General features: G+C 36.2%; 1 protein-coding gene across 1 annotated transcript in view; it reads left to right on the top strand.

Moving 5' to 3' along the window:
- The window catches only part of LOC129222442 (V-type proton ATPase 116 kDa subunit a 1-like), an 86,279-nt gene that overhangs the window by 52,447 nt on the left and 17,925 nt on the right, over window positions 1-15,907 (top strand). The window contains exons 18-20 of the mRNA XM_054856956.1: window positions 1,651-1,801; window positions 12,433-12,572; window positions 14,717-14,856. Of these exons, the coding sequence (XP_054712931.1) occupies window positions 1,651-1,801; window positions 12,433-12,572; window positions 14,717-14,856 (431 nt within the window). The remainder of the gene's footprint in view (window positions 1-1,650; window positions 1,802-12,432; window positions 12,573-14,716; window positions 14,857-15,907) is intronic.

The following is a 15,907-nucleotide window of genomic DNA, read 5'->3' as shown; positions in this document are numbered from 1 at the left end:
TGAGAACAATAAGCAAGGTGATTACTCAATTAAGTCTCCCATTTTTTCCCTGATATTTTTCTAGTTCCAACCACCCTTTATATGTCCTCAAAATGCAGTTATACATATATATTTTCAAAATTTTCTCCAGGGGGAGACTCCCCTGGAACCCCTAAAATGGCAGATATTCAGTAGCCCCCTTAAAGAAGGTCCCTGCATCACTTTCCTGTTGCCTTTTCTCTTTCAAGATTAATCGAAAAAAAGACAGTGGGGAGAAATAAAAAGAAGGAAAATAATTAAAAAAAACCACATGGCTTGATATGTCACAGGGAAGAGACCACACATAGTGAGAGATGAAGCTTAAAAATGGCCTGTTTTGCCACTGACATAACAAGTTGTATGGAGTACAAAAAGGGGCCAAGGGCGGATTTAGGGGATGGTCAAAGGGTCAGCTGACCCCCGCTGACAAGAATTTTATATGATTATTACTAATCTTCAAATTTTTTGATCCGAAGAAAATAGTACATGGAATCGATGTTAGCCTGTTTTGTGCTTCGTTCTGTAAGGTCCTCTCAATGCGTCACAGTTCAAATGATTGACTGGGTTCAGTTAAATGTGCTATTACTATTTTCAGTTTTTTTGTTCATTTTAAAAAGCACAATCATCTCTTAACCATTGAAAAATTCTTGGGAAGGGGGATTTGAATGGGTTTTCATTTCATTGGGGGAGGGTGGGGATGCGCCTTTTTCCTTGAAAGGCTGGACAGCCATGCTTAAGAGAAGCTTTTTTACGTAGATGTAACAGCGGCCGTTGAAACTTGACCCCCTCTTACAAATATTTCTGGATCCGCTCCTAAAAGGGGCCCGCCCATTACATAAAATCGCTTAGGAGCCTGCTGTCCAAATCCGCCACTATATTTATGTATGTGAATTCGGCAAAGTATTATCATTAGAGTCAGCAATTTGAGAATTCTGCTTACCCCCAAAAGTAAGAGGCTCGACACATCCCTGCTAATAATAAAGATGAAAGTCTGGATCTCTGTCTGAATGCCTGTGACATGCAAAGCTCTTGGACTGTTTGGCGGAATTTCGTGAAATTGGGCACAAAATTAGTTTGTAGCATAGGGTTGTGCACCTCAAAGTGATTTTTTGAAAATTTGATTTTTTTCTTTTTTAATTCCAATTTTTTTAAACCCATTTTTTACATAAATTTGATAATATTTGGGAGAAATATTATATTGGGGCAGAAGTATGTTAAACCTTAGTAAGCAATAGTTTAAACTGCTTAACTGATATCTATGCTTCCCTGAATTATTGATGTCCTCAATTTAACAATACCTTTTTTCAATCCTTAAACCCCTATGTAGAGTGATATAGGAACAATTAAAGATACTTTTTCAAAATACTATTACAATACATTTTATGGAAAATACTCTAAAAATTCTGCAAGACATAGAGTATTTAAGCTTATTTCATCTCTGAAAAATTGAAGATATTTTTTGAAAAATAAAGGAATACAAATATGGTTCACATGTATCCCCTTTCTTCAAAATGGACCCCTTCCTTTTTTTGTATTTCTGAAGATTTTAAGTTTAATTGTTTAAATAATTTATTTAAAGTTAAATTTTCAATAAATAAATAAATAAAATTGAATGTATTTATAATTTTCCAGGAGGAATGTGGAAGTCATGTTCCTGCTATTGTAAATCGAATGGCAACATCAGAACAACCACCCACATGTAATTTAGTTAATAAATTTACGGTTGGGTTTCAAAATATTGTTGATGCATATGGTGTTGCTTCATATGAAGAAGTCAATCCAGGTAACAAAATTTTAAATTCTTCCAAGCATTTTATTGGTCAATTTACATTTTTAAAATTACATTTTTTAATCATCACTTTACCAATTTCAATATTTATATATCATTAGTTTATGTAAATTCAATGTTGTAGTATTATTTTTTTGATTAATTTAGCATGTATTATTAAAAAATTTCACATCTACTGATTTTCATTTGAATCGAATTTTACCATGAAAATTCTTGTCTTGAGTTAAATTTACTGAATGCTCAAGGCAGTAACGTCTAATCATTTTTTCAGGGTAAAAGTTTTTTGTATGGAATAACTTTAATATTGACAGCAATAAAAGTGTGTGTTAGTTTTTTTTCCTTTCTTTCATTTTTCTTCCAAAATTTTTTCACTACCATTGAAGAAGAATATTGACCACCTACAGTTATTAAGTTATTTTCTTTCTCTTCATACATGACACTTCCTATTGAGTTAAATACAGGATTCCTATATTAATTTTTTCAAATTCTAAAATATGAACCATAGTTACTTAGAAAAATTAGTCTGTTAAATGGTTTTCATGCATTAATCTTCCCCTTATAGGGGAGTATCCGGTATTTGGAGAGGGCACTGTGTGAAATGTGGTAGAGATACGATGATCAAAGTGGTATCAATAGATAAATGTATAGCTACCATTTTCAGTGGTAGCATTTGCAGCATTCAAATGGTAGCATTGCATCATTAGCAGTGAGCATTGTCATTTGTTGTGGAGGAGTCAATTTGTAATGGTGGTTTTTTGATGTCTACTCTACAAATATTTTGCATTTGGTTCCAACTTGAACAACATGCGAACCAATTTGCGAAAGCGCAGTATCAGGTTCATTAATGTATGGAGTCATTGTAAACGGGATTGGATTGCTAGGGATGGCCTGCATCTGAGCTCTACAGTGGTCAATGGTTAGTGGATTAATTTTAGGGGCTTTGGAGTCAAAAAAGTAAGTTGGAATGGGGGGGGGGCATGGTTCAAGAATCAGGTATCGAGAGGATGAAAATTATTTGGGTATTACTAGAAATGGAAATAAAGTATCGAATAAGAGTAGTAATTTTAACAATTGTAATTTAGGAAAGTTCAGGGTGTTAAATAAAAGCAATTTAGACATGCTAAAAGTTTTCTATACCTATGCTCGCAGTATTAGGAACAAGATGGATGAATTGAAAAGCATAGTTATAGATGAGAAGTTGGATGTTAATGGAATTTCAGAGACATGGACCATCGAATTTGATGCAGAGTTATTACATATAGCTGGGTAAAATTTGTTCCAACAAGATAGAGTAGACAAAAGAGGTGGTGCGGTTTTATTCTATGTTAGAAACAATTTCATTTGCAATGAATTGGTCATAAATGATAAACCTACTAATATTGATATCATTTGGCTGGATTTGATGAGCAATAAGCGCAAAAAACTACGCTTTGGAAACATTCATAGGTCACCTAATTCAAACCAGGGCCAAGATGAAGATGTATCATAATATTAGTGACATGTCCAGCAAGGGATCCATTATCATAATGGGGGATTTCAATTTTCCGGGTACTAATTAGAATAATTTTTATCCTGGTAATGGCAAAGAGGAGGAATTTTTTAAAGTAATTAGTGACTGTTTCTTAGATTAAGTTGAAACTCGAAGAACTCGAAAAGAGGCGATTTCGAATCTATTTTGTGACATAGGGAAGTTTTGTTCAGGGGTTGTGTGTAGGGGATTATACTGGAGATAGTGATCATAACAGCATTAGATTCTGGATTAAATTTGAAGTGTACAAAGATGATAATTTTAGGTATGTGTCCAATTTCAGAAACACTGATTTTGTTGCACTTAGGCAGTGCTTGATAGAGTTTTTTTCATCAGGTTTGAAAAATAGCGATGTAGATCAGCAGTGGACGGAATTTAAGGAAAAACTTCCTAAAACGGTTGGGGATTGTGTTCCATTTAGGAGAAAAGGTGTAAGTACCAAAATTTGGCCCATGTGGTTCTAGAGGGAGACTAAAGAAGCTCGAAATTATAAGGAAGCCATTTTTCGTCAGTTTAAAGAAACTGGTCAGAGTGGGGAGGGGCTCCATTATGGTAAATCAAAGGGAAATTTTAAGTATTTGGCACGGATTTCAGAAAATGGAATTGGAGCAAAGGCTAGCAGATGACATTGATGGGAACCCTAAAAGGTTTTTTGCTTACACTAATTCTGGGAAAGCTCGAAACAGTTGAATAGGGCCATTGGTTTATGAGTATGGAAATTTAATCCAAAACGATAGGGATATTGTAAATGTTCTAAATAACTTTTTTTCCAGTGTGTTTAATGATAACTGTATCTCAAGAGTTGACACTAACAAGACACAAGCCATTATATAGCTTGTTTCGAGGGAGGAGGTTCTATTTCATTTGAAAAAGATTAAAGCAACTAAAACTCCGGGACTAGATAATATTTATCCAAAAATTTTAGTTGAATGTGCAGAGGAATTAGTGGATGTTATTTTAAATATTTTCAGTGCTTCTTATAACTCAGGGACAGTGCCAGAGGACTGGAAACTGGCTAACATAACGGCACTCTTTAAGAAGGGGTCTAAAGGTAACGCTGGGAATTATAGACTTGTAAGTCTGACTTCATTAATTTGTAAGATTTTCGAAACTTTGATCAAAATTAAAATCATGAATTTCTTAGAGACAAATAGTCTGTTGACTAGTTTGCAGTATGGTTTTAGGAAAGGTAAATCCTGTGCTACTAATTTATTGCATTTCTTCGACAAGGTTACCTCAGCTTTAGATAACAATAAATGTGTGGATGTTGTTTATATTGATTTTCAAAAAGCTTTTGACAAGATACTGCATGTTGCTCTTCTCAGAAAGCTAGCTGACATAGGAATAGGAGGAAAAACTTTACTTTGGGTTAGAAATTGGCTCACTGGTAGGAAGCACAGAGTAGATGTGAGAGGAAATCATTCTAAATGGAGTGATGTTTTAAGCGGGGTTCCTCAGGGATCAATTTTAGGGCCTTTTTTGTTTAATATCTTCAATAATAATATTTCTGGAAGCATGAATTGTTTTGCTGATGATGTAAAAGTGATGGACATTGTCGAAAATGAAGAACAAGTAAAACAGCTACAAGAGGATTTAGATCATATTACTAAATGGGCGGACAAATGGGGTATGGCAGTTAATGTAGAGAAATGTCAAGTGCTGCACTTAGGTCATGGAAATAAGCGTACGAGTTATCGTTTATAGGGTTCAGTCAGTAGTCAGGCAGAAAATGGTCCATAAATGGGAGGCCATACCTCAGTTATGGATCTGGGTATCTTAATAAATCAGGACTTCAAGTTTAGTGAATAGTGCAGCATTGCAAGTAACAAAACCAACAAAATGCTTGGGTTTATCAATAGATCTATTTTGAATAAATTTAAGAAGGTTCTTCTGCCTTTATGGTAGGAGTTGAGTAAGTCCTCATTTGGAGTATGCTGTTCAGTTTTGGTCGCCTTATCTGAAGAAAGATATTTCTGTGCTGGGAGGGGTTCAAAGAAGGATAACTAGACCAGTAAGGGAACTTTCAGATTTAGATTATGATCCCAGACCTAATAGGCTTAATATGTACAGCCTGGAGCAAAGGAGAGTCAGAGGAGACATGATTCAGTTATTTAAATTTATCAAAATGAAAGATGTTAATGGAGTAAATTTTTGCACCAAAAGCAGTACAAGGGGTCATTGTTTTAAGCTATTTAAATCTCAGACTAACTTGGAAATCAGGAAAAACTACTACTTCAGTAGGGTCATGGGCACTTGGAACAGCTTACCGGAAGAGGCGGTAATGAGCAAGAGGGTGGAAAGCTTTAAGAGGGCCATTGATCTTGTGGACTAATTAATTGACTAGGATCTCCCTAGTTGGGCCAGAGTCTGTTGCTGGTCGTCACATTTTTTTTTTTTGTATAACATGATCCTGTTTGGCTAGAAAAACTATTCATATTGTAAAGATCAGTCTAGGATTTTTCTTACTTTTCTATTAGTAAATAACTGACCATGCTGTTTGTTAAAGTGCGAAATGCTTTGAGATTCCTGGATGAACGCTCTCACATTTGTCACATTTTCCAGCAATGTGGCGATTTGAGGTCAGCCAGGCATTTTTGTTTTCAGTGCAATACCGGTGCTTCAATGGTTTTGATAGGCAAGTATGAATTTTTTTAGGTCTGAAACAAGATCATGTCAGCCAAATTGGAACCAAATGCAAAATTCTTGCTGAGTGGTAATAAAAAACAACAGCCATTTCGAATATGCCCCTGCACAACACATGATGGCGCTCATCATCCCATTGCTATTGCTGCAAATGACAACTATACTATTGTCTATCCAATACCACTTTAATCGCTAAATTCCCGTCACAACTCACACAGCGCCCTCTTCAAATACGAGAGGTGTGAGGTTGATGTGTGGGATCCTGTATTTTCTGAATATCATTGATTTTGTATCTTTATCTGTCACGTTGTTCACTCATAACCTGCAAGTATTCTCTGTAAACCAGTACAGAAATAATTTCGAGGCTCCCAGATGCTTTAGATTTTAATAAGAGATTATAAAACTATCAAAAGATCTTTGAAGAATGTTGTTACCACTGTAGTGAAGTGAAGTCACTGATTCCTGCGAGCGAGCAACTCAACTCGAGCGGAGAGCAGGAGTGGAACGAAAACAATTCGGCGATCGAACAGACGCGTTTGATTTGGTGTGTATCATTGTAAGATTAATAAATAATATGGAGTCAGATGATAGTGTTTACTGAATCAACAACAACACGAAAGCTACAGTGGTGACCTCCGGACTATTTTGTGCATTGAAAATGAGTACTGATAAAGAAATTCCGAAACAAAGCGTTTCAACGGACGTTCTTTCTGAAACCGAAAGCACTGAGCAAGCCTGCTTTGTGGGTCATGTTGGAGTGAAAGTTACACCGTTTTGGAAGCCTGATCCCAGGATTTGGTTTCTGCAGTTAGAAGCACAGTTCCGCCGTGCAAAAATCACAAGTGACGAAACAAAATTCGACCTAGTCGTCAGTTCCATAGAGGCGGAAATCCTAGCGCAAGTTACGGACATTTTAGTTACCCCACCACCCAACAACAAATATGACGCAATAAAAGATCGCCTGATTTCGACTTTCGCAGACAGTGAATCCCAAAGGACACAAAAATTGTTGACCCAAATTGAACTTGGGGATCGTAAACCTTCAATTTTACTCTGTGAAATGAGAAATCTTGCCGACCAAAAGGTTAGTGAAAATTTTCTAAAAGCCTTGTTTTTGCAACGCCTCCCAATGGACATGCGCAGCATTCTATCAGTCAGCAACGATGATTTAAATAAACTGGCCACCATGGCTGATAAAATTTGGGACCTTCGATCACCCAATAATTACAATTTGGCTTCGGTGTCACATACTAATGTGTCGATGGTTACTTTGGAATCCCTCCAAAAACAGATAACAGATCTCCGAATACTGGTGGAAAATTTAAACAAAAGGGGACGTTCCTCAGCTCGTCGTCAGCATAGTGGGAAGAGCCACAGCAAATCTGGCAGCCGCAAACCCTCTGATCAGCAAGGAATATGCTACTTCCATTCAAAGTTTGGTGATAAAGCGTATAAATGCTTACAACCATGCAGTATGTCTCTTCAACTACGGCGTGAGGGCCCCGACGTGCAGGAAAACTGATACCCCGGCTTTCCACGGCGACAGGGAGCCTAGGGGCGGAGCTGAGTCGCCTCTTCATTAGTGACAAAGCATCAGCAGCCCTTTTCCTGGTAGATTCAGGGGCGGAGATTTCTGTAATTCCTCCAACGCTCACGGAAAGAAAAAATGTACATAAATTTGAACTATTTGCAGCAAACCATTCGAAAATTAAAACTTTTGGGCAGAAACTGTTACGACTCGATCTTGGCCTCAGACGAGACTTTGTATGGCCGTTCATAATAGCCGATGTCGACAAGCCAATCATCGGGATAGATTTTCTGGCAAACTTCAACCTTTTAATCGACAGCAAAAATCAAATGCTAATAGATGGAAATACAAAACTGTCAACAAAGGGAACGTTTTTTTCAACGAGAAGACCAGTCATCACCGAAATAGAAACGCAACAGCCATATATGTACATAGTCTCAAAATTCCCTGATCTGCTAAGACCTAATATTGTAAATACTAAAATTGTAAATCATAATATCGAACATTTCATCACCACACAGGGACCACCGGTGTATAGTAAAGCGCGCAGACTTTCCGCAGAAAAATTAAAGGCCGCTCGAAAAGAGTTTGACTACATGCTACAGCAAGGTTTATGCCGCCCTTCCAAGAGCAGTTGGGCCAGCCCACTACACCTAACCCAGAAAAAATCAGGTGATTGGAGACCTTGCGGGGACTACAGGGCCCTTAACAATGTTACGGTTCCAGATCGTTATCCGATACCATTTCTAACGGATTGTAACCATATACTGCATGGAGCTAAGATTTTTTCATCCATTGACTTACTGCGAGCGTACCAGCAAATACCGGTGCATGAAGCGGACATCCCAAAGACCGCCATAACCACGCCTTTTGGGCTATTCGAGTTCCCCTTCATGCCGTATGGCCTTTGCAATGCAGCACAGACTTTCCAACGTCTGATAAACACTGTGTTGCAGGGATTAGACTTTCTTTTCTGTTATTTAGATGACATATTGATTGCTTCGAAGGATGAAGAGACACATCAAAAACATCTGTTCCTTCTCTTCGAGCGACTGAACGAGTATGGTCTACGCATTAACCTTTCTAAATCTATATTTGGTGTAACACACATCCAATTTCTCGGATATGAAATCAGCTCCGAGGGAATGAAGCCTTGTACATCCAAAGTCGATGTCATTAAAAATTATCCCGAACCTAGCTCTGCCACTAGCCTGAGACGGTTCCTGGGAATGGTAAATTTTTACCACAGATTCATTCCTAAATGCGCTGGCATACAGCAACCACTCACCAAGTTACTTGCTGGCCATAAAAAGAATAGCACCAAACCTCTTCAGTGGACTGACGAAAGTCGTGAATCGTTTTCCAGGCTCAAGGATGCCTTATGTTCGGTGACTCTCTTATCACATCCAGATCCAGAGGCTCAACTGAGTTTGGTAACGGACGCTTCAGACATAAGCATCGGAGCCGTCCTTCAACAAGAAATCGCTGGATTAAAAAAACCTCTTAGCTTCTTTTCAAGAACTCTATCCCCGGCACAGAGGAAATACAGCACGTACGATCGTGAACTTCTGGCCATTTACAGTGCAGTTAAGCATTTTAGATACTTACTAGAGGGAAGGCCTTTCGAGATCTATACGGACCACGAACCCCTCACATACGCTTTTCGACAAGACTTGGACAAAGCCTCTCCCAGACAAGCAAGACAATTGAGTTACATTGCTCAATTTTCAACGGATATTCGCTACATCAAAGGAGAAGAAAACATTATTGCTGATACCCTTTCCAGAATTGATACAATATCCGCACCATCTCCAATCGATTACGCAGCTATGGCAAAACTTCAAGATGATCACGATTTAACAATTTTGAAGAATAACCCAAGGCTGAGAATGGTTAAAATATCCATTCCAGAAACTGATGAATCCATTTATTGTGATGTCTCCACCAAGTGTAATCGACCCTACATTCCTCCAAACTTCCGACGACAGTTATTTTCTTCTATTCATAACCTGTCTCATACAGGGATTAGAAGCACAAGAAAATTAATTACAAAAAGATTCATATGGCCAAATATCAATAAAGATTGTCAGTTATGGTGCAGGGAATGCGTGGAATGCCAAAAATCCAAGGTACAAAGACATACCAAATCAGCTCTTATGGACTTCAAGGTTCCTACCGAACGTTTCCAGCACGTTCACATTGATATCGTTGGACCCCTGCCACCATGTCAAGGTTTTAGATACTTACTAACGATGATTGATCGTTTTTCGAGATGGGTTGAAGCTGTTCCTATGGCAGATCAATCAGCAGAAACAGTTGCAACAGGCATGATCTCAACCTGGATTTCACGCTTTGGAATACCGCAACGTATTACGTCTGACCAAGGACGTCAGTTCGAAAGTCAAATCTTCTCATCTTTGAGCAAATACTTCGGGTTTCAAAAATCCAGAACCACAGCCTACCACCCACAATCGAACGGACTGCTTGAGCGACAGCACAGGACTATTAAGGCAAGCTTGAGATGTCATTTACAACAAAGCAAATCTTGGGTTGACGCTTTACCTTTGGTTCTCCTCGGATTGCGTTCTGCACTGAAAGAAGACTTAGGATACTCTTCGGCCGAGCTCCTTTACGGAAGTCCTCTACGTTTACCCGGAGAGTTTGTTGACACCATTCCTAATGTCACGCATTCAGAGTTTGTACAAAGGCTACAAAGTATTATCCGCAACCTAAAACCTTCTGCAACGACTACCCATGGTAATACGAACGTGTTCGGTTCAAAACAGCTTTTGAATTGCTCACACGTTTTTGTCCTCAATAATGCCGTCACTTCATCTTTGCAACCAGTTTATCTTGGGCCTTATGTTGTGAAACATCGGTCACCAAAGTATTTTGACATTGAAATCAATGGAACTGTCAAAAGAATTTCAATTGACCGACTGAAACCATGCTTTATCGTAAAGGACAACGACGAGAAACCCCTCGAAAACCAAAGACACAGGGATTTCACAGATCAACCCACCCAAGGTGCATTTCGAGAGGAAATTTCACCGCCGAGCAATCGCACTCATACCACACGCAGCGGAAGGATTGTCAGGTTCCCCCCTCATTTAAAGGATTATGATTCCTAATCGTTTGCTCTAGGGAGGGAGTGTGTAGTGAAGTGAAGTCACTGATTCCTGCGAGCGAGCAACTCAACTCGAGCGGAGAGCAGGAGTGGAACGAAAACAATTCGGCGATCGAACAGACGCGTTTGATTTGGTGTGTATCATTGTAAGATTAATAAATAATATGGAGTCAGATGATAGTGTTTACTGAATCAACAACAACACGAAAGCTACACCACTTTTGATTTCAGCTCTTAATTTAAACATTAATTTTTTTTTGTTTATTTTGATTTCCCTTTCTTCTTTACAAAACATATTACGATTTGCAACCATTATTAGACTTACATTGAAAATGTTAGAGATTTAAAAGGGTTTGTGTTTTTAAAGCAGCAGTTTGTGTATTTATTTGTTATTTATTCTATCATTATACATTTTTACCGTCCTTTTTGTAACCGGCATCTTTTATGCAGCATAGTGCATCAGCAACAGCCCTGAGTATTACTGCTTTGTATTTATTACAGTAAACTCCTAATTATCCGCAGATTAGGGTGGCAGGCAGATAAGTGAAACCACGGATAATCCAAATTACAGGTAAAAAACATACTTGTGTATACAATAGCTAAAAAATAGGAATAAAACTCCCACATACAGAAAAGTGAGAGCTAAAATCAATAACATTGATTTTCTTTACTAATAATAAAGCTGAAAGTCTCTCTGTCTGTCAGGATCTCTCTCTGTCCGGATCTCTGTGACACGCATAGCGCCTAGATCGTTTGGCCGATTTTCATGAAATCCGGCACAAAGTTAGTTTGTAGCATGGGAATGTGCACTTCGAAGCGATTTTTCCAAAATTCGATGTGGTTCTTTTTCTATTCCAATTTTAAGAACAAAATTATCGTAAGACGGATGAGTAAATTACGAAATTATCATAACGTGGAACCGTAACATGGGCACAAGCCAATTGGCGAGACATGAAATTATCATAACGTGGAACTGTAACATGGGTACAAGCCAATTGGCGAGAAAAATCACCATACGTTATTTGTAAATATACAGGCGAACCAAAATACCTTTTTATTTTTCTATTACGGGCAAAGCAATGCAGGTACCACTAGTAAAAAATATATGAAAAAGCTAAAAACAAACAATAACATAATCATAAGTCAGAGAAAAAAAAATTGTTAAAAGACCCGCGGATAATCCGACCGCCGATAATCGGGAGTTTACTGTATAATATTTTTGAATATACATGCAAAAAATCTGCTGTAAATAGTGCAGGGTTCCCATGGTATGCTTAATAATGATTTTTCATATGTTTCAAAAGAAACCATAATTTTAAGTTAATATGCAAAGCCCCATGTTCAAAAATCAAGTCGGTGATTTCAGGAAATTATTTCTAGAAAACCAGGAAAAGTCGGAGAATTTAATTTCTTAAAGTGAGTGGGAACACTAATATTATTCAGTGTCACTCAAATGTTAGAACATTAATGTACTATAACCACAATCCTACTTATTGAACACTTATGTAATTGAATATTTGTCAATCTGGGCAAGATTAGTTTTGCAACTCAATTATGTAGGAATTTAAATTCAAAACAAATTTAACTGTAGTGAAAAATTAGAATTTTTCAATCTGTGCCGTTCAACTTGCTGGGGAACAATATTTATGCAGCTTTTAAATGTGTTAGTTAGACCACTTTAAAATGGAGGACTACCACATGAAGCATTATAGCCTTTAGATTTCCTATCCTTAGTATAGTTTTTCTTTTTAGTAATCACAATATTCTTACTAATGTTTTTTTTTTCTTTTCATTTTTAGCGCCTTATACTATTATTACCTTCCCATTTTTGTTTGCTGTTATGTTTGGTGATGCTGGACATGGTTTGTTGATGTCACTTTTTGCTTTTTGGATGGTTTATAAGGAAAGGCAACTAATGGCTCAAAAGAGTGATAATGAGGTATTTTCAAGCATTATAGTTTCATTGACTGTTCCAAATGTTATTGGCTTTAATGTGTTAATGATTAGAAAATGTTGCCCTGGATTATATGCTCTAAGCATCATTAAAATGTGCACTAAAAATACCTTAACTGTGCACTAAACAAAAAAATAAATAAATAAAAGAAAGAAAGAAAATGAACCAAAATATTTTTTACTTGGAAAAAAAAAAGATAGGTCTCACTATTTTTGTGTTTTGTTATTTAGGCAATAAATATATACATTTAAACAATAAAATTTAATTTTTTAGACATTAATTACTTCTATTGCAATATATTATTACACATAGTATCCGTGTTTACATGAGACTTTTGTACTTCGCATTTCCCTGCTCCAACTCCGAAAAAAAAAAAGGTTAGAAAATACACGGTTCACATGCAAAAGGAGCTTGTACCCCTGTATCCAAAAAAGCGGTTTTGCCCAGCATCCTTAGCAGCTATACCCAGCTAGTAAACAAGCTCGTTTTGCAAAGTGCATTCTGGGTAAAAACCCCGCATTTACTCCTGTCGATAGCAGGAGGACGAAAAATCAGCATTTATGCTGGAAATATGAATGAAGTATGAAGTGAAAAGGGAGCCGCTTGAAACTAGTGTGAGCACTGAGACTTTAGGTCTATTTTACTAGCCCGGCTTAGACTACTAAAGGAGCCCAGTAACAGAAATGAATTTCAGCAGTTGCCTAACCGAAATTCTAAGCAGATCCCAGAGATCTACATAGTGGTATCTTAAGTGCTCAAATCTTTGCGCAGAGTAGAAACGTGGGAAATAACCAGAATGTGATTAAAAGCAGGTTTGGGGGGGGGGGGAGGTAGAAAAGGTCCATGTAAATGCGGCTAATGTTCTTCACGGTTTACTCGACTTTGAGAGTACCTTTTGTCATTTACTATCATTTTTAAAGATGATAATAAATGACAAAAATAAACACAAACTCCTCCGTCCATTTCCTCTCAACTTCTGTTCTATTGAAGCATAATTTGCCTTTGTGTTGTGCTGTGAAATGCCAGTTAGAAGACACACCTTTTCAGTAACTAGGTATACTACAGTACTGGATATTCTTCAGGGTCGGATTTGGAAATGTTGAGGCCCCGGGGCAAGGAAGGAGTGGAGGCTCCTAATCAGGGTTCCAAAAGATCATCATATTTTCGAAAATATCCGATACTTTGATATATATTCGAATATTTTGATATATATGTATATATCTGATATTTTCGATCAGCACTTTAATAGTAAATACATTCTGAAGTTACTGATGTTTATTTTTTTATTTAGGATATTTTGTAAAAATTTTATTGTGGAGGCCCCGTACCCTTTGTTGTGGAGGCCCCTGGGGCAGTAGCCCCACCTACCCTCCCCTAAATCCAGCCCTGGTAGTCTTTGTTTCTTCCAAAAATATAATTGAATTCTTCCTTAACTCTTCTTCAAATGGATTGCACTTCCAATTGCAATAAAACCTTTTCCATGATAAAACTCTTCATGAGCAGATTATTACTGCTTATTTATGAGTAAAAATTCGAATAGCAATGGCTTTCCATAAAGTGGCTTTCCATGGTTTACTTGGTTATTAGTCTTTGTGAAGAGTAAAATGTTTGTTTTTCATCTTTCTTTAAAGTAAAATAGGAACTTTCAAAAGTCAACTGAAAAATGCAGTAATGTGCAATTAATTTTAATATTTGCTATACAATACATTTGTGTGCATGGACAAAAAAAATGGGGAAAGTATACAATTTCATATGCACCTATTCATTTGCATATAAATTCAGTAGTAGTAAGCTTTTTGTTTCAGAATAACTTTTGGAATTCCCTTAAATACAAATAAATGTCTCCCATTGAAACATTATCTTATTTTGCTATATTTGAATAATGATTAACGAATTGTTTTCTGTGCAAATTTACCCGTAATTTGATTTCTGAATGTAAATGTCTTTGCTAAAAATATTTTGCTTTTGATGTAAACTATCAAAATCCTTTTTAATATACACGAGGGTTTTTAGTTTACCATTATTAAAATATTATACTTTTCAATTCTAATGTTTATTGCAAGCCATATTCATTTATGAACAAAAGTTGAATTTCTATTTGTTTTTTAATGTGTCTGATTCTTTTACAGATATGGAATACAATGTTTGGTGGTCGCTATATTATTTTGTTGATGGGACTCTTCTCTATATATACTGGGCTTATATATAATGATGCATTTGCCAAATCTTTAAATATTTTTCATTCACAATGGGATGTATCTGATGTTAAGTACGTTTTTTTTAAAGTATTTTTAACTGAAAAATATAAACTTTATCTAAATATTGCCAAAAAATACATCATTAACCAAGAAAAAAAAAAAAAAAAAACAGCGTCTCATAATATAAATATGATAGTATTGCGATACATTTTATTTCCACCATTTTTAATTAATTTACTGGTGATGAAAATCATTTTTTTTAAATATAGTTTGGTTATTTTTATGGTCAAAATTATTTTACATAACTTGATTCCCCTTTTATTTTTCATTTATAGTCATGATTTAAAATTAAAAAAATTATGTTAAATTATCCAAAACTTTATAATTTGTTCAACTTTGTGCTTATAAATTAAGTATTCTTATATTTTTGATGGAAAACAATTTTTGCTTCAACATCGTTTCTAATTTATTTTCGGGGGCATACAATTTTTAAGTGTTTTTGTAGAATTTCTGTGTTCTACTCTTAACTACACACAAAAGTTTAGACTCTCTGAAACAATTGCTTTAGAGGGAATAGGATTGATGAAAGGTAAAAGACTTGCGGCCCTTGGCTGAAAATTTCAATAAGCGATTGTGCCAATTCCACCCAGGTTCAATGGCGCAAATTCCCCCCCCCCCCCCAATTTTCTCAACACTCTTTTCCCCTTTTTTAAAATTTTTTAGCTCCTTTTTTTATTTTATTCATTTTTTAATAATATTTTTTATTTAATTCATTTTGAAAATACTTTTATTTATTTATTTATTTTTAATTATTATTATTTTATTTGAAAAGATCTGTGCTACGACAATGACTTACAAACACACACACAAACTAAATAAATAAATGAAATAAAATATAAACAGAATAAAATAAAATAAATAATTTAAATTAAAAATAAATCAATGAAAAAATTTAAATTTAAAAATTACCCCTCCCCTTTTGATGGCACTACTTGCGCCATAATCCCCCACCCCAGGGGCACCCCTGACTAAAAATCCCAAATTAGTGACCCCAGCTGAAGAAGTGTTGAAATGCTGCGTCCTCAAGAGTAATTAAAGTTTAAGTAAAGAGATAATTAAGGT

The sequence above is a fragment of the Uloborus diversus genome, chromosome 5 (assembly GCF_026930045.1).
Source record: "Uloborus diversus isolate 005 chromosome 5, Udiv.v.3.1, whole genome shotgun sequence".
In the NCBI taxonomy this organism is placed as follows: domain Eukaryota; kingdom Metazoa; phylum Arthropoda; class Arachnida; order Araneae; family Uloboridae; genus Uloborus; species Uloborus diversus.
This window is presented reverse-complemented; position numbering and strand designations above follow the sequence as displayed.